The 18,636-nt window shown below is 43.6% G+C and overlaps 1 protein-coding gene across 1 annotated transcript; it reads right to left on the bottom strand.

Annotated features, from left to right (window-relative positions):
* Positions 1–6: 6 nt before the first annotated feature.
* On the bottom strand, positions 7–16,794 carry LOC120822907 (1-phosphatidylinositol 4,5-bisphosphate phosphodiesterase delta-4). The gene is made up of 16 exons (XM_040182886.2): positions 16,662–16,794; positions 14,338–14,388; positions 13,749–13,907; positions 13,047–13,275; positions 12,271–12,400; positions 11,888–12,119; positions 11,565–11,766; positions 10,664–10,808; positions 9,878–10,030; positions 8,915–9,082; positions 4,136–4,292; positions 3,774–3,890; positions 3,082–3,260; positions 2,862–2,994; positions 2,444–2,593; positions 7–1,694 (listed from the first exon to the last, which is right to left on the bottom strand). Exons 2-16 carry the CDS (start codon positions 14,360–14,362, stop codon positions 1,603–1,605), a joined length of 2,271 nt encoding a protein of 756 aa, XP_040038820.1. The 5' UTR covers positions 14,363–14,388; positions 16,662–16,794; the 3' UTR covers positions 7–1,602.
* Between the last annotated feature and the right edge of the window lie 1,842 nt (positions 16,795–18,636).

The raw sequence follows: 18,636 nt of genomic DNA, 5'->3' as shown, positions 1-18,636 counted from the left end.
CGTCAATGGATGTTATAGCATTCAATTTAGTCACAGAAAGTTACATGTACATTTGACAAACTATTTTTACATAAGCTATACATTTATCATACAAAGCGAATGCCGCAATTAACATTTGACACTGGTACGCTCAGGATAGGAATGCTCATGTGGATTTTGAATGCAGTGGTGGGTTAGGACCCCAGGACATGGTTATGGTATTATTCTACCACATGTCCCACATATATAATAGCACATTGCTTTTACCGCCAGAGTATAATGGAAAATTGTGCTGTGTGGAGGAATAAATATCCCTGTGCATTAGTAGCAGGACTAGAATTATATATGTAGAATATAGAAAAATTATGAAATAGTTGCATCATAAAATGACAAACATATTTATTTTCAGGTATAATGGAAAATTAATACAAGGGTTCTACAAAAACAACAACAAATGAACACTACAATGTGCTATGCTGTACAATTCATACGAAGTTTTCCAAGTATACAAAAATAGACATATCAAAACACATATGCGCGGGTAATAGGTAATATATGTACATTCCATGAAAAAACATCAGATGACACATGAGTTCAGCATGTCTGTCTTTAGTCTACAGAACCGAACTACAGTCACAGCAGCCTTTTTCCAAATGAGCAACATGCAGAAGAGTCCGGTGTTAATGGAAATAGCAGGGAAACACTCAAACAGTCACTGGGGACACTGGGAGGCGCCATTCGCTCTCCGTAGCGCCACTGTAGATGCTCAGCGACAGCAGAATGCTGTGGAAGGGAGGGGGCTGAAATAACGCGCACCTCCGAAAAACTAATCATAAGAGTCCGTAATCGTGGTGGGATATTCAGAATGCATTTGGTTTTTGGAATTTGGTGAATTATAGTTGTTTTTGTTCGGTTTAAATGTTCTATAGACGGACTGATTCATTATCATTTCTAAAAACTTTATCATATTGGCCTAAAAGTACTTGAGATAATATATCTTTCTCAAATGACTACCTCATGGACAGCGGTGGAGTACACCAAGTTTAAAGTTATTCCTCAAATACATCACCATGTGACCACAGCCCTTGTGCTTGTTGTCTCCTTCTGAAATATGTCTGAAACTAGATTTAAAATGATTTGTCGCTGGGTTTGGACCTCCATTTAGTTCAGCTTCTTTTTGATGTCACCAGAGATTGTAGAAACAGCGTGTGCATTCCACTTGATTGGGATTTTCTTTTTAGGTGATGAAGTGTTGTTCGTCAAAAAGAAAATACTGACAGGAAATATACATCCTGGACCTAAAACATTGGTGGCACATTCTTCTCTACAACAGAATAATCCAGCAGAAACATACAAATACTAGTACACCAAACATGAGCAGCAAAGTTCAAGTGAATCACAGGAACGAGGTACGCACACTAAAGTGAGCAAAACAAAAAAACATGCATAATTCATGTCCATCCGCTGCCACTGGACCTCTACAAGATTTGGCATAATATGTATTCACATCAAATAAGAATGAGATAATAATCAAGGAGCTATTAGTATTTTCCTATCAGAAGGAATAAGTCTTCTCTAGGAATTGAATAACATGTGCTCGGGATGTTGCCCACCCAGGAGGGATTACTCCAGCTCTGTGATCCTGACGTGCACAAATAGGGAGGAAGGAGGAATTCTGGTTCCATCTTTGGAAAACAGGTGAATGTGCCGATAACCTGAGAACACACGACAATATCACACGCGTTACTTTTTTCCTTTAAGATTACAGTCACAAAGCAGCAGCTGCTCACAACTTCAAAGGGCTGCACCATCCAAACTACTTTGTACATTTTACACCTCCTGTTCCCTCACCTGGAAATCAGAGCCTCATATACAAACGCTTTTGCGCCCACTTCAGGAGTATTGTGCACATAATAGGCGAGGTGTGTTCAAACAAGCCGCAGTGAGGTAAAATTGCAAACTGCCTCTCACAGGAACTAAAAAAAGGCAAATTGCATTTTTCCGTGTCATAGATATGCATTCACTGGAGGATCAGGGGTAAAGTGGGAGTTTCCCATAAAGAGATGGAAGGGGATGCATAAAGTGCGCCTAACCATGTATTCTGCAGTATGTACAGAAACCGCCCATGGATTCTGCGTCTCCTAAGTTAACAACAATGTGGGTTTCGTCGCAAATGCCTCCTGGTGAAATGGCAGCAGTAATCTGAGCCAGACGTCACAAGATTTTTGCCCCAAGGATCAAACATTTTCAGTTGAATGAACACGGAACGATTACGCTTCAGAAATCAAAGATGACGTTGCATCTCCGACTTAGCGTTCACATTCCATTATAGCTATAGGTGGGAAAGTCTATATCTCTGACTCTGATTCTTCTTTGCAAGGTGGCAAAATATATTTTAATGGAAATGTGAGCAAAATGAGCCAATCATTTGACAGTGCATGTATGGAAGCGAAAGCAGGCTCACCTTGCTGCACGCAGCTGAGGGGGAGCGTATACTGCCCCACAAAGTCGTTCTTAGATGTCTTGTCATAGTCTTCCACCACAAATCGAACCATGGCCAGTTCGGGAGTGTGGATGGTGAAGCGCAGAGTGTCGTACCACACAGGGTTGAATCCTGCAGAAAGGACAGATCCTTCAATATCAGCGTGCGATGCCCCTCAGAGACATAGCTATCTATTAAAGCAAAATGACCCGTTCTGTGCATCCATTCATTATTTCCACCAGCAGGATCTACATCCCAGCCCTGTGTGTGCACGATGAGTGCACACCCCTGTCTGTTTGTGGGTAATCTTTTATTCTGCTGCAGCTAACTGCATAATACTTTGGGTGTCCAGTTGTAACTATGTGTTCAGAAGTGTACAAGCCAACAGCCTTTTCTGCACCATTGTTCTCAATGTATCTGGTCTCCTGCTTGGCCTGGTCCATAGGAACACCATGGATCTCGACCCTGACCAGAGGATCCACGATTGAATCCTCTTTAACGTTGACTTTGGGGAGCTGCTGACCACTGATCACCTTCAAAATATAAATACAGTGTCTCCATTAACGCCATGAAATAGCTAATAACGGCAGGGACACTTGTGTTTTCTTTATTGTTTGTACCTGTATGGTGAGGATCACAGGTTGGTAGCAATCCCTTTGTTGCGGTGTCTCAGGGTCAAATCTGCTGCCGACCTCTCTCATGAAGCTGGGCTTTAGCACGTAGCCACAGCTCCCATTCTGCCCAAACAGTCCGTCGTTCAGATCCATCCCCTCCCCGGCCGTCTGGAAGTTCAACGCAACTGAATAAAACGGAAAAGAAGATTATCTTTTCACTCATACTCATACATAATATACTAAAATGTATATTCACAACACATTATGTTTGGGAACAAGTGCTATTTTGCTGCAAGGGGCTTGTATTTAAACATGTATTCCGAGTTATTCTTGTTGTATACCGAACAATACCAAAAGGAGAGAGACACCAAATGTCTTCGTTACACTTATTTGGCTCTTGTCCAAAGTATCAGAGACAGAAGAGCACGATGTTTGAGCTTGGATGAAGCACATAATCCACGCTGCTTCGAGTCCTAAAGCATTATTCCTATTTTTGCTGTAAATTTTATTGTCTGTTTGTGAGAACAAATTTGCCTCCAATTTAAGTGAAGAATATATACGGTAAGTACTGAAGCCGTAGCCCCGTGCAGTAATACTAGTAACAAAACTATGACAGAATAAAAAAGGAAATAGTTAAAGGATGGAGGGCTGTTTTAAAAAGAAAGTCTAATCTGTGAACCCATTTTGCTTGCAATCACCAATTTGGCACCCAGCATTCCACATTTCCTGCGGATTGAAATTGGAGGAGTCTGTTCGGAAGCCACTGGGATAAACTCTGGTCAGCTGCCGTGAATTATGGTGCACAAACTCGGTCCCTGAAAAGGAGACGATATCAGAAAGACAGTGAAAGACCAAGGTCCTTATACATTCCATTTTTTGGTGATAACAGCACAAGAAGGATACGTATTGCTTGACAAAATGTACGACTGCTTCTCAAAACTTAAACAAAATATCTGTTTTGTGGAAAGCAAAATATGTACACGGTATTAGTCTGACCTTAGTGTTGACGGTATCTATCATAATGATGTAGAGCAGAGAGCAACGATGAACCTGGACTCACCAGCCTCCCTCAGGTGCTTGCGGGCCTTGGACTCCGTGAAAGAAGCCACCTCATAGAACTTGGAGTGGATGCGGGAGTGTTTGAAGTTACTGAACTGGACGCTTTTGCAGTAAACAACACAGTCCGACAGCTCCTTAGACAGACGCTGGGTCGACCTCTGTGGAAAAAGGAAGATAGAAGATAAAAAGGTAATGCGCTGATTAACTCACAGTTTATGATCGGGTGTCCCAAACATGTTCATGTTCATGCAAGTGGGTGTGGAAGAAGTTGGGTGAAGCTTTTAAAGAGGGATGCGCCCTCTATACCTATAGTCAACAGGTGTACCGTATGCCAGTGTTGAGTGCTATGTATTACTGGAGGGTGAATGAAATGACATTTTTATGCCAGATGAACAGCAGCAACATTCCACTAGTCAAAGAAGCTTGCTGTGTTGGCGTTTTTTTCCTCGGGGCACAAAAAGGATCGGTCGGAGATATATTTCGACTGGAGACATTTGCGTACTATTTGGTCCAAAACATCTTGTGTCCCACTGGATGGCATCAGTGGTATATGAAAGTGAAAAGTAGAACATGGGGGCGAATATCTTGCATCAACCAGTTACACAGCTGTGCTAAGGATCAACAAGGTTATAGCAATCAGAAATGGAACGCAGGTAACAGAGAATAGGCGGGATTATAGGAACAGCTAACAGGTAGGGAGTATCGGACACACAGTAAACATTTCCTGTGGCTTGAAAACTCACTGGAGTATCCACAAAGGTATACAAGATGTGTTTTTTTTGGCATGAAGCGGGTTGGTTTGGTTCACGGAAACACCATGAACGGTCGTCCTCCAATCAGAAGGTTGTGGGTTCGATCCCAGGCTCTGTTAACCCGCATGTCGTTGTGTCCTTGGGCAAGACACTTAACCCAACATTGCTCCTGTAGCTGCGACTACAGTGTGTGAATGTTAGTTACTGATGGCAGGTGTCACTGTGTATGGTTCTCCTGTCATCAGTGTATGAATGGGTGTGAATGGGTGAATGATGTCATGTAGTGTTAAAGCGCTTTGAGTGGTCAGAAGACTAGAAAAGCGCTATACAAGTACAGGCCATTTATCAGTTGGACGGAGGATGGATGAAAATGTCTAGAGCGAAGATGGACCTTGAAGAAGACACAGAGAACATTTGAGCATCTCTGGGTCGATACCAGATTGGAGTCACATAAGGCTCTTGAGGTTGACCCGTGAACTGGCTGTGTGTAGACTCAGTTGAACCATCACGTGAGAGGGTAAACCCTGGTGATGGAAAGGAATCCTGTAACGGATGGGTGCACAGGGGCCATGGAAGCCCTGAGAAAGCCCCCTCTTGAATTGTGTAAGTGATACTCGACCACAATGCCAAGCAAAAGCAGGTGTGCTGCCAGAGCGGCTCCATGACTGTCTGATCGAGGTGTGGCGTCCTAAACAACACAATGAGAGTGTAACCTGCTGAGCACCTCTCCATGCATGCCTGCCTGCTTCCACATGAAAGCTGATCTAGCTGCTCCACCTTCACCTGTCTACCAGACAGCAAGACACCTACACCATCAGCAGGTGCACTACCGAGCTCACATTGCTGCCAGACTCGCCGCTGGCCTCACCTCTCATGACCGTGTTGACAGGAGTCCCAGTGTGGCGTTTCATGCTTCTCAGATGCTTATCAATAAACATGACCCTAAGTGCCCAATAATTCCTTTTCTACACATCAAGGGTTATCTTTAAATGCTGTATCAAAGATATGTAAATTCCTTTTACATATACAATACACACGGTAATGGGGGGGGGGAAAGCAGCAGCATGCGTTCCCTGTAAAGCAGTGGCATGAACACAAAAGGACAAGTTCAACCAACACCAGAGTCAGAACAATAACTTGTCCTCTGGCCCAACTGTCACAACTTAAATGAAAACTCAACTGACCGAAGGCACAACCTTGGCGTATGCTGTGCAGCAATTGTTGAGCTATAGCCCCCTGCATTGGAACCCCCCCACCCCCCCACACACACAGGCCTGAGGTCTGTCTGAATGGGGTGTGAGCATGTGGTGATGAAGAAAGTAAAAACTGTAGAAAGCTACAGAAAAGGCTTGCAAGTGGACCTTGAGTTAAAGGATATTTGTCAAAACAATCAGTAGCTAAAAAGCCTGGTGCAAAGGGTTAGTTGCCCAGAATCACAAATTGGCCGCAGAAAGCTTAACAATATGTACATGTTTATTTGAAATGATGAACCTTGTTAATGAGTTGAAGTCGTACTGATACAATATTTGAGGTTGGCTTTGTAATTTTGTCTTTTAAAATGTTCGGAATGAAGCTGCTGGGTGAAATGACTATTTGATTTCTATAGCGATCACTAACTCAGACATTATAAGTCTTTTAGCAGTAAGCCACATGTGACAGGTCCAGTGGTGGAAGATGTCTTAATAGTCTTGAAAGTTCAAATATGGAAGACGAGGTCACGAATGGTTGACAGTATTAAATCCTCAGTCATTCTTTGCTTAATTGTGCGTGCCTGCTACTGCGTGTTTCTCTGCCTTCACGGTGTAAACAGATCACCTCATCTAACACTCAGTCTACTCGCTGCCGTTAAATCTTGTGTATATTTCATGAGGAATGACAGGAGTTCACACAATCCTTTTCCGCTGGATAAAAAGGCAACCAGATTTCTGGGCGTTTCAGAGTGGCTTACTGCAAAACACACACTAGCAACACACACCAAAACAACAACACACGTCTTTGTCAGTTAGTCAAGTCTGATGTAATGTGCTGAAAAACATTCATTAAGTAAATGTGTACTGTATACAACAAAATAAATGTAACGGCAGATGGTTGTTGTCACGATACAGCGCTCCCCTCCCCGGAGTACTGAGGCCTTCAATATCTGGTCCCCCAAACTCCCCCCCTGTTTACTCTCCAGTTGGTCTGTCCCGTTTTGTGTTGGTTTGTTCCACTGTGTGTCTGTCTGTTGTGCACGCCCACTCATCCCTACACACCTGTGTCTGGTTCCCCATCCAGCTGGTCTGTATATATACCCCTTATCCCTGTGTGTTCTTTGCGAAGTCTCGTGTAATTATCATCACATTCTGAGCGTTCTTTGCATATCCTGTTTTGTACTCTTGAAGACCCCTTTTTGTTCCAGACCTCGTTGCCTTTGCCCTTCTCCGTGCTCCTGGATTTCGACCTCCTGCCTGTCTTCTGGATACGACTAAGCCTAATCCCTGTGTACCTGTTATTCATTAAATCTGCGCTCTGCGCTTGGGTTGACTCCTGTCTCCTGTGATGCGTTACAGTTGTGTCTTGATGTAGAATTAAATGAAAGCAGCATATCATAGAAGAGCTTGAGTTAAAGGTTGAATGTTGAATGGTTTATTATGAAAAAGAGACCAGAGAAAACCTGAAATAGGCCGGGCTCCTCTGATGATTGTTTTTCTGTATAGTGCGTGAGGAATACTCTGTGAAAGACGTCCAGGCCTTAAAGGACCCATCGTATGCCCATTTTACCACAAGTTGATATGGTTCCTTGGGGTCTTACTGAAATGTCTAACATACTTTGGTCAAAATACCACAGCACCCTTTTTACCCTGTCTAAAACTGCCCTCCACAGAGTGACCTGTTTTGAGTGCCTGTTCCTTTAAATAAACGTCTGCGCCCCGCCCCCAAACCTGAAATGACACCCCTGATTTACAGCCTCCTTTTTGGCGTCATGATACGGTCACCGTAGTGCGGATCTGTGCAGCCGACCACAGCGCATCTTAATGGCTTCATTTGCTCCATGCTGCTAGCTAGATATTCCAAGTCTATCCGAGGTTTGCAAAAACGGAGTGAAGTGCTTCGGCAAATATTGTATCTATAGTGAGTGTGGGGGGGGGGGGGGGGGGGGCAAGGCCATGTAAGAGACACTCCCATTACATTGTGGCGACACAATGTTGAGGAAGTTCATTCTCAGTTAATCAAGCATGACATTTCTGATTTACAAGAACCATAACAAATAACAGGAGTTGTTTGTTGAGTTTTTGGGTTGGTAGACATGCCAGATACCCAAATTAACGAGTAGAAGCATTAAAAAAGTGGAATTTTCATAATATTTCCCCTTTAAGATGGCTCTCAAAGCTGTGCGTTGTCAGATTCAGACTCCAAATGGAGAAGACAATTCCCGGGATTCTTTATTTACTAACACACACAAGATGGGTACCAGTAACAAAAAGCCCATAGATGTTTATTGTCTTTTAAATTATAATTTAAGAAATGGGAAATCTGTTTGCATATCAGTGTTTAATGGAGATGACAAGTAATATGTAATTGGATGATTAAAACAACCATTTCCGAATAAATCTCGAGTCAATTGAGCTTTGTGTAAATGTAAATATGTGAGTATCACTACCGTCAGTTATCTCTATCCTGTGTGTGAAGTTATATATATATAGAAAATATAGCTGGTTCAGTGTCTCCCTCCACGGCACCTGGACATTGGTTCATCAACCTTTCAGTCCATCCCACATTTGTTGGAGGTCTAAAGCAAAAAACCTGGACTGCACCACGAAAACCTACCAACTGTAATCAATAAGATGCATTTAGTTCGTCATACTTTAATCAGCTTAATCTTGTGGTCTAAGTGGTTCATCCATGCCCCAGTGTTGCATCATCAGCCTAAAGGGGAGAAAACTAGAGGATCCTGATTTTCTAGGCTGGTTTATCAGACTGTGGATAGTATGGTGTCTGGGTGTGAGGCCTAAGAGGTGTACCGCTGTGTACTAAACAAGCTGACCTACCTTTATTCTCCGACAGATGCTCTCACGGTGGAGATTATCTTCGTTGATTTCAGCCACCTCGTCTTCATCACTGACCTCTCCGCTCTGAGGGTCCTCCACCGTCCCATTGAAATTCTCCTCCAGACCACCAATTTTCTTTGCCTTCAGGAGAATCTTACCCTTCAGATCCTGGAAGGAAGATCAAATCAAAGATCAAAGGCTCTGACAGGCTGTGGGGGGGAAAGCGAAGGTGCTCTCTGACAGGGTTGAAGGGATCAGGCTGCCTAAACAGGCAGCAGCTACACACTGCTAACACCACTGCCACATACCAGTCGCAAACAACCATGATGAGCACACTTCAGTCACTGAATGGACTGTATGTATTTGTTGGTGTGAGACACACGTGTTGGTTTCTTTGCTAATGTGTAGACGACAGAACAGTGAATAGCTGACAACATAAAACACTTACATGTCAATATTACGTTACACATCAAATCTGATTCACGATTCAAAATGGATCCATTGCAATTAGATAACACAAATGAGCTGCATTTAAAAAGTTCTGTGAAATTCTGTGTTGATTAGATAAACAAGAAAAACAACCGTTTTGAGAAATAAGTGAATGAATAGTACTTCGTATTTTATTTATTTTCTCAAAACTGTTAACTTACTTTACAGAGTAAACAAGTTACAAGTTACAATGTTCACAAAACACTGATTGTCTAAAGCGATCTTTTTTTAAGCCCGCCTCCAGAAAAGCTCAGTCTGCTCCGATTGGCTTCTGAGAAAAATATGGCACACCTTTGCATGCTGTCACGGTCACATTTTAATGAGTCTACATGGGAACTCAGGAGGGAAGCCAAATCTGTCTGGTTTCTAGAATCTCATGTTTTCTGATCAAGGCACCTAAAAAAGCTTGTGGGTTAGTGAGGCTCTGCAGTAACCACATATCCACGATTGGAGACAATGGACTACGCTGCTCACCTCAGGAGACGGCAGCTCAACGGGGGCCTTGCCCTCTAGTGTGCTTTTCAGCAGTTTGTCTCCGAGAATGTGGTTGAGGTGTTGGGCCATGACTTTCTGTTGCTCAACGCTGCAGTGGTTCTCGATCGACAGAATGACTGGATATTCTGATACCTTTTGTGGGGGAGAGGAGGAGGCAGGGAGACGGTAATACAACACTGGAGAGCATTATGGTAGGGAAAGCTAATACACCTCTTGCCATACATGTGAGATGTGCTGACTGGTTGAAAGTCTCATTACAAGGGGTCACGAGGCCTCAATTTTCACTGAGGATAGATTCTCAGACTCAACCAGCCCTGTCATGCATGTGAACCTGGCAGCTGTCCAATCATATGCATAAGGCTTGCACTCTGGCAGATGCCTGGCTAGCCGACTACATTTTGGGCTTTCAGATGATGTCTTAGGTTTCATTGCACTGTTGTTTCCTCTCTCATAAATGCCCAATGAGATGTTGTGCGATTAGCTTGACACAGCTTTACTAGACAAGTATAGCAAAAGCAAAAGCAATTGCAATTACACAACATGGTTGGTCTACTTGAAAAGCCCCTTTTGAACAATTTTAGTCATCTTCTTGCTAGGTGTGCGACTAATGCGAAATTAATAAAACTTCTTCATAAAGAAGAATTGGGTTGTTCACCAAAGTGAAAATCAGAAAGCCAATATTCAGAATCCTGCTTTCTGACTAGATGTTTTGATGTATTCACTTCTACACTCAATTAAGTGACACAACCACAAATGGGATTTAACCTTGAAGGCATAGTTTTCCAATGCGTTAACCACATCCTTGAAGAGTATCTTCGAGGTGAAAGTGTGTCCGTGATAGACAATGGGCTCTCCGTTGGCACCATCCCAGCAGTCCACTTCCACACACCGACAGCCACGACTGAGAGCCCTGAGAGCATAACAAATTCCATCTTTCATTTATGGTTTTATCTTCCCACTAAGGGTCAGAGGATGATACAATATATATATATATATCGAGTTTAATTAAAGTAGATTTTAAAACCTTTCAAATGTAAATGATCATTGGAAACACCCAAATCAAGACTACATAACATGTTTTACTTATACAAAATGAGCTTTACCAAGTATGTAAAGCTCCTTTGGTATGAAAACGTATGCAACTGATTAAGACAAAGACAAAAAGAGTAGCTCATTGCATACAACTGGTGAAGGGGTATTTTGTTGCTCATTAAGTCGCAATGCTTTTGACATGGCCAACAGAAATTTCATTGTCCTTTATTGTTTCCACTGTGAAATTGCTTGTCCCAACTACAAAAGACACCCCCTTAACCTTGTCTATTATTTTAGAAAACGGAGCAGGCAGGTCCACATGGATCTCTGCTGGCCGACCGTCTGTGAACAATCCTGAGCTGTTAAACGGATCTTCAGCTCCAAGTTCATCTTGATCCTGAGTTAAACTACGGAAGTGCGCACTCACGTCGTGCTCCGTAGTCGGTTTGCATGAACCGCCGCTGCCACCAATGTGACCGAGCGTTCTGGGCTATTGGATGATGACACATTAATAACCGCCTTTACCCATCAACCACCCTTTTAGTTAAAATATTTACTGTGCAAATGCACATTTTGCTACTAGTGGAAACAAACATTACAAAGACATTTCCACCCGTTAACATAGCATCATCACCTGATGTATCCCTCCACACTGCTCTGCCCTCGGAGCTGGTCTTCCATCAAGTAGGTGTTGTGGGAGGAGGAAATGAAATAATGGCACAGCGGCTGGCTCATGTCCTGGAAGACACCCCGCCACTGTGGGTTGAAGATGGAGCCCTCAGCTGAGCCAAGGTACATCAAGAAGCCGTCAAACGTCATGGCATTCAGCAGCTTGGCTGGAAATACAGTAAGAAGGTGTCAGATTCTTTTCACATCTTGCTGGCACCTTCAGTGCTAAGAGACAGGCCTTCACAATCTTAGACCAAAGTCACATGATATACTGCACAGTCCATGTACCTGTGTCAGAGGGCTCGTAGCGCTCGATAAGCTGCTTGGCATGCGGCTGCATGTCAATCTCGTCCAGCTGCTCCTCTCTCAGGAAGTCCTCCAAGTCACTTTGGAGTAACTTCTGGCCATCCACCGAGTACGCCTGGAAAACCCTCAGTACATCCTCCCGCTGGGTTAACATCTTGTAGAAGAGCACAAACTCATCGTCTTCCAACATACCAGATTGGGACTTGTCAGCCATCTGAGAAGAGAAAGGATGACATGGTTGCTCTATGGATAAACACATTAAAATCCAAGAGGGGTTACAGCCGCCATAGAAACCATAAACAGTAGATGTTGAATGCTTGAATCCGTGCAAGCATAGTTTAGGTATTAAGTCTGAAGGCTCTCACTGTGAAGAGACGATGAGCGTGGTGCTCGTTCATGTCCACATTCATCATTTTCAGTAAATCTTGCACTTCCTTGAAGTTCATCCTGCCGTCATTATTCTTGTCTGCCTTCCTGAACCAGTCACCAATCCATCTGGGTAGGCTACTTCAGGAAAGCTTCACACTCAATAGTGGCTGAACTACTCGACTGAGTTACTTAGAGCTTTGATACTCAATGAAGAATGACACACTGCATAACAAACTGTATATTTACTCCTTTCTTCAAGCAGCGGCTGCCTCTATCATGAATCAAAAGATGCATCTTCCAAGAAGGTGCCCCAGGAACCATTGATATTTAATTTACCTCTCTGTTTCATTTCTTTGATCTCATGTTTTCGTCTCATTTAGTCTCACAGGAGTATTTGACAAGAAGTGAATGAGCTAGTCACCCATCCACCAGCCTGACCTCCACAGCCTTACCTTCCACCTGACGAGCAAGTCGTGTGTACTACTTCCTACACTGACACTGAACATCGCCACTGGGTATATATCATAAGAGTCATTATTCTGTGGAAGCTCCATGGTACAAAGGGAATACAATCTCTGATTGTAATGGCCCTTTGGTCTTAGCAATTCCGTATGTATTGACTATTTATTTGATTTAGTCTATTTAGTATATTTAACTGTATCATTTTGCTAATGAGCACAACTCAAACCAATGAGAGAATGAAAAGGCGTGTAGAGGTTGGCAAGGCAACACTTTGAAGGCATTGATAACTGAAACCCTGGGTGAAAGATACTGATCCAGTTTCTCCCGCTCCCCCATGTTCTCCAAGTTCTCGATCAGCGTCCTCATGCCGTTGATCCAGGACTGTGCTTCATCGGCTGACTCGGCCACCAGGTCCAGGTTTCCCCTGCGACCACGGAAGACCAGAGTGAAGCATCGGTCAGCCGGGAACTCATCAGCGATGCTGAGCAGGACCTCGGACTGGTGTCCATCTCGTATTGCCTCCAAATCACTCACTGAAACTGGTCACAAAAAAACACAGGATGGAGAACTAATTATAATATGTCGGATACAGGTAATGACAATCAGTGATGATCAGACGGGCGACTGTGGGTGAGTGGGGAGCCTGGTCGTCCTCCAATCAGAGGGTTGGTGGTTCGATCCCAGGCCCGGCTAACCCAAGTACTTTATTGATCCCCTACGGGAAATTCAAGAATGATGTGTCCTTGGGCAAGACACTTAACCCAACATTGCTCCTGTTACTGTGACTACAGTGTGTGAATGTTAGTTACTGATGGGCAGTTGTCACTGTGTATGGTAGCTCCTGTCATCACTGTATGAATGGGTGTGAATGAGTGAATGATGTCATGTAGGAAACCCTACACATCTGAAGGCCATCAAAGAGAGCACTTATGCTGCTTTTTTTAGTGGCTTCCACTGTAGTTACCATGATAGTCATGGTCAAATTTTGAATCAGTAAATGACGTGATCTTACATGTGGAGTGGGTGTTACCAGCCTTCTTGGACTTGTACCAGATGGTCATATAGTCATCCTGCAGTTTGAAGTAGCGCTGCTTCTTCCAGGTACGAGACTTGACTTTCCTCATTACCGATCCCACAAGCATGGACTGGAGGTTGTCGTCCCCCTGAACGCCTGGACAGAGAATGACGTTTTTTTATTAGTTTTAAAAACAGTTTAGATGCACAACCATTTTGAGTATGAAGAGTCCATTTCCACTGTTGGAGTACACTAAAAGCCCTATGTTCATGGAGTTTTCAATTTCAATCTTCATTTTGGCAGAAATTATGCCATTTCAAACATGGACATAACAATAGATTTTTCCTTTTCAAGTGAGATTTGGTCAGACTGCATATTCCACAGCTAAAAGTTAAACAAATTGAATTGGACTTCCATACAAAGCTTCTACTTATATATGTGATACAAAATGTTAACCAATATTTGAAATCTTACTACGTATGTTTTGTATGTTTAAGAATGCCCAGACTAGAGTCATGTCTGCATATAAGTGTAAAGCTACACCTACACAAGTATCAAACCATAATACCATTTTAACCAGACTTACGGAGGCCGACCCCTGTGGAAGCCATTCCCTGTTTTCTCACACTTCTGCCATCTGAAGAAAAGAAGCACGTTTTTAATGTTTATTTTCGACATTCAGACATGATGGTAAGTTCATCAGCTAAACAAATGATTGATTGCATTAGACATTCCACAACCACGAAAGTTATCATCACTTCATCCATTGTGGGGCTTTGACTACCATTCAACTATATGCATTGGCCATCTGTTTCTTTTTCTTTTCCTTATTGCGACGAAAAGATGAGACAACAAATGCAAGTTATAACAATGCGTTCTTTTGTAAGGTTTGTATTTACTGGGACATAAGGGAGAAACTGAGGGAGTCTGTGTCCCTCAGTAGAAGTTGCTAAGGTGGTCAAAAAGCTCCCTGGGGGCGAGGCGCTATGGGTGAATGACATTCCTCCTGAACTGCAGAGGACGCCGGACATTGTTTGGCTCTCTTGGTTGACAAGCCTTTTCACTGTTGCAAGGGGATCGGGAACAATATACTGGCAGACCGGAGTGGTGGTTCCCATTTTTCAAAGAGTGTTGTGAGGGAGGATCCCACCGTTTGTCAAACCAATGAGCCGTCTCTGTGTGACTGCATTAAGAGCCGTGTTCGCATCCTCAGCAATAATTCAGACAGGTTACTGGTCTTTGTTGGCCTCCGCCAGGGCTGCCCTTTATCACCAGTCCTGTCTGTGGCTTTCATGGGAAAGATATCTCAGCGGAGCGGGGAGGAGGAGAACGTCAGGTGACCTCCATTATTCACTGGGGGTCACGATTGTGAAACGGAAGGGATCAGGGTTAGCGCCGCCAAATCTGAGGCCGCGGTGCTCTGCCGGAAACTGGTGGATTGCGCTCTCCGGGTGGGGACAGACTACCTACCGCAAGCGATGGAGTATTACGGGGTCTTGTTCCAGAGTAAGAGTTGGATAGATCTGGAGATCGACATGCGGATTAGATGTAAAACAGGCACTGCACCGGACCAACGGAGAGAGCTGAGGCAGAGGGCAAAGCTTTAAATTTAGCAGGCCGTCTACGTTCCGACCCTCATCTATGGTCACAAACTATACTGTATGTCTGGACCGAAGAACGAGGCCACGTATTCAAGCGGCCGAAATGAGTTTCTTCCGTAGGGTGGCCAGGCTCAGGCATAAAGATAGGGTAAGGAGCTTGAACATCAGGATGGAATTTGGAGTTCAGCCGCTACTCCTTCGTGTTGAATGAAGTCAGTTCAGGTAGTTCAGGCATCTAAGTACTTTGCCTCCCGGACGCCTGGATACTGGATACAGGTAGGAGACTCCGGGGAAGACCCAGCATACGCTGAAGGGATTATATTATATCTATCTTGGGAGACCCCAGAATGAGCTGGAAAATGTGGCGGGGAGAGGGAAGGGAAGCACCTTGCTGGGCCTGCTGACACCGCAGGACAACCCCGGGTAAGCAAAGGAAAATGGATGGATGATAAAATTAGATTCTTACATTCTTAAATAATTCTAGAGAACATTTGGCTGCAGTAACATAGCTGCTTACATACAGGTACATTTTACTACGGTAAAATGCTAACAAAAATTGCTCGGATACATTTTTATCTGGAGTTTACGGTTCTAGTAGCAGTGCCCCCTGCATAACTCTATCTCTGGGTGTGGTTTCATTAGATGTCTGCTTTATGTCATTCAGCCTTGTGTTGTTGTTGCTAAGCTGAATGTTCTTTTACTGCTATGTTTTCACTGCATTCTTTGCTGTCCCACACTTTTTGTTGTTTTGTCCTGGTGTCACACTCCTAAAGAGCCAACTAATCTCTCCAAATCCCTGTCCTGGCCTCAGCATTCCTTTCACTTGTGACCTAAACCAACTGTGTGCTAGTCAAACTGCTAATAAACGCTTATCTCATTTAGTTCAGTGTTATGTACAAAAACATATCATTTGATTAAAACTACTTTTTCTCAGCTGTCAGTAATGCCATTATTAAGCTTCTACTGGGTCACATACAACAAGGGAAATGATAAACCACAGTAAATAATAAAACAAGCAGCAAATACATGACATAGACGAAGAGCAGACAAAAACACACAACATGCAGTCCAAGGGTTTTGAATTGAAATATTAATTTGGTTCCACAGAGACACTAAGGCTGTGTTCTCTCCCATCTAGATAAATATAGTCAGAGATAACATGAACATTTTTGGCTGATGGCAAAAAGACGGAGCTAAAGTTCCCCGCTACACAAGTTGCTGTCCGTAACTTAAAGCCCTTCACGAGTAAAGTAAAACCAGCCAGAGGAAGCTGGAGCAGCCTTTTGTCATATTGCTGTGTGTGTCTGACCTGTTGTGGGATCATCCCTGAGTCTGGGCCGGTGCTGTTGCAGAGCTGGAACAGGTCCCTCTGCCTGCTACGCCGAAGTGATGAAAGTCAGCAACAACTGATGCCAGAGAGAGTCCACTCTGCGACGCCCTCCTCCCTCCTCCCCTCCTCCCCTCCTCCCTCCTCCCTCCTCCCCTCCTCCCTCCTCCCTCCTCCCTCCTCCCTCCTCCCTCCTCCAGCTCCCTCTCTGCTGAGCCCGTTGTTTGATCTGGCAGTACGATAAGCATCCCGATACAGTTGGTTCACTGTATTAGGATTTATTTAATTTTAGGAAACAGTTATATGTATAAAGAAACACCCAGCACCGGGAACTCCTAAAGCTGAAAAAAAAAGAGCCAGCGATGAAATTTTATTGTGGGTACTGATTTGGAAAGAAACAGCAGAAGACAAATGAATGAAGTAATAGGGATCATTTTGTATCATTCAAACTGTAAAACTAACTCCACATGGTTTTTCTGTTAAGATAACATTAGCACACGTTTGTTTATTGCCTACCAACATCAAAAAAAGAACTTCGGTGCACCTTGTGTTTGACAAGAACCTGCGATGATATGCGTCTGGCATAACAATCAGATCATAACAACACAATCATGACAAACACATCTGGTCCTGGACCCCCCCCCCATCCCCTCCCCGTCCCATCATGTGGAGGACCAGCGGAACATCAGCACTCCACAGTGTTATCTGTCCTGTGTAATGTTACTATGTTCATCAAACTTTGATCAGGCTGATTCAGCAGCCGGCCAGGAGGACGGCCCAGCAGGGAGCTCTACCATCAGATGAACAAACCCCCCCCCCACAATTCCCGCTGAGGTCATCGCTGACATCCCATTGCAGACGGAGTTTAGAGCTCACACACACACGTTTAGAAGTTCGGGATATTGATATTATCTCTGAGCTCTTCATGTGTGTTCCCTGCTCAGGTTCTGAGGCATCAATAATCCACAGCTCCAGATCAGCTTCCCAGCTCAAATTACTCAAACCGAGCCAAGTCTACAATGTAGGGGCTCCCTCACAATAACCTCCTCTAAGGACAGAGAAACTACAGTACCCAGCAGTAGCCTCTACAGTAGGTGTCCTGAAGTGTTTTACACCAGCCATCACAGCACTTTGTGGAATACTACTAAAATACTTCAATGAGATCAGCAACTCAGGGGGCGGAGCTACTGCAGGATGATGAATGTGAGCAAGCAGTTATCGGTTAAATCCGCACTTAATCGCTGATATTTAGTTGGTATATTGCAGTCAGTGTGGAGGGAGACAGAGGCCCCGGGGGGGTCGGTGACCTAAGCCTCTTGAAGGTTCTTCACCAGTCGACCCACCCAGAGTGGTGTCCTTCAGTAACTGGGAGAAGGTGGTGATGTTGAGCTCGTCAGGCAGACATAGTCAGTCATAATCAGTAGTATCTACACTGATTCTTCACATATGTTGTTCATAACATGGTAGCATGCTTCTTCAGGGTTTTACACCACAGTACATGTGTTATACCGCCATCAATCGTAAAGAAAAGTTGAGTTAGTTTGATAATTAATTGATTTTATATTTGGAGTTTGAGTGTTTAAGTTTTGTGGGTAACAGTATTTGGGGGGGATCAAATTGCAGAACCTTTTGAACTATGAACATTTTCACATCCTCTCTTCTCTGTGGAAGAACATTCAGTCATTCACTGAAATTTAAGACTATTGTCATAATAATAATATAAGTAAAAACCTGTAGGGAAACAAATGGATTAAGCAAGGGTTAAGTAACACATTGAGTTGTTCATTGCAAACGCTCATAATGTATTATATAATACACATCACTGTCACCGATTGCAGATAACTTTTGCTGGCCATGTGATTCAAGCTCTTGCCATTGTTTTTATTAGATATAATAAACATGCTCACCAAATTAATCCGCAGGGATTTGATAACACAGTGACATCCCAACGAAGAAG

This window comes from Gasterosteus aculeatus, chromosome 1 (assembly GCF_964276395.1).
Source record: "Gasterosteus aculeatus chromosome 1, fGasAcu3.hap1.1, whole genome shotgun sequence".
Classification (NCBI taxonomy): Eukaryota; Metazoa; Chordata; class Actinopteri; order Perciformes; family Gasterosteidae; genus Gasterosteus; species Gasterosteus aculeatus.
Note: the sequence above shows the minus strand (reverse complement) of the source record. Positions and strands in the feature narration are given on the sequence as shown.

What these genes read in the sequence shown, in the direction of transcription:
- LOC120822907 (XM_040182886.2), bottom strand. Translation starts at nt 14,362, where the DNA reads ATGGCTTCCACAGGGGTCGGCCTCC. An exon ending in TGGAAAACTATGCCTTCAAG is followed by an intron (nt 10,031 to 10,663) that starts GTTAAATCCCAT and finishes CCCCCACAAAAG; the next exon opens with GTATCAGAATATCCAGTCAT. An exon ending in CAGATACATTGAGAACAATG is followed by an intron (nt 2,594 to 2,861) that starts GTGCAGAAAAGG and finishes TCCTTTCTGCAG; the next exon opens with GATTCAACCCTGTGTGGTAC.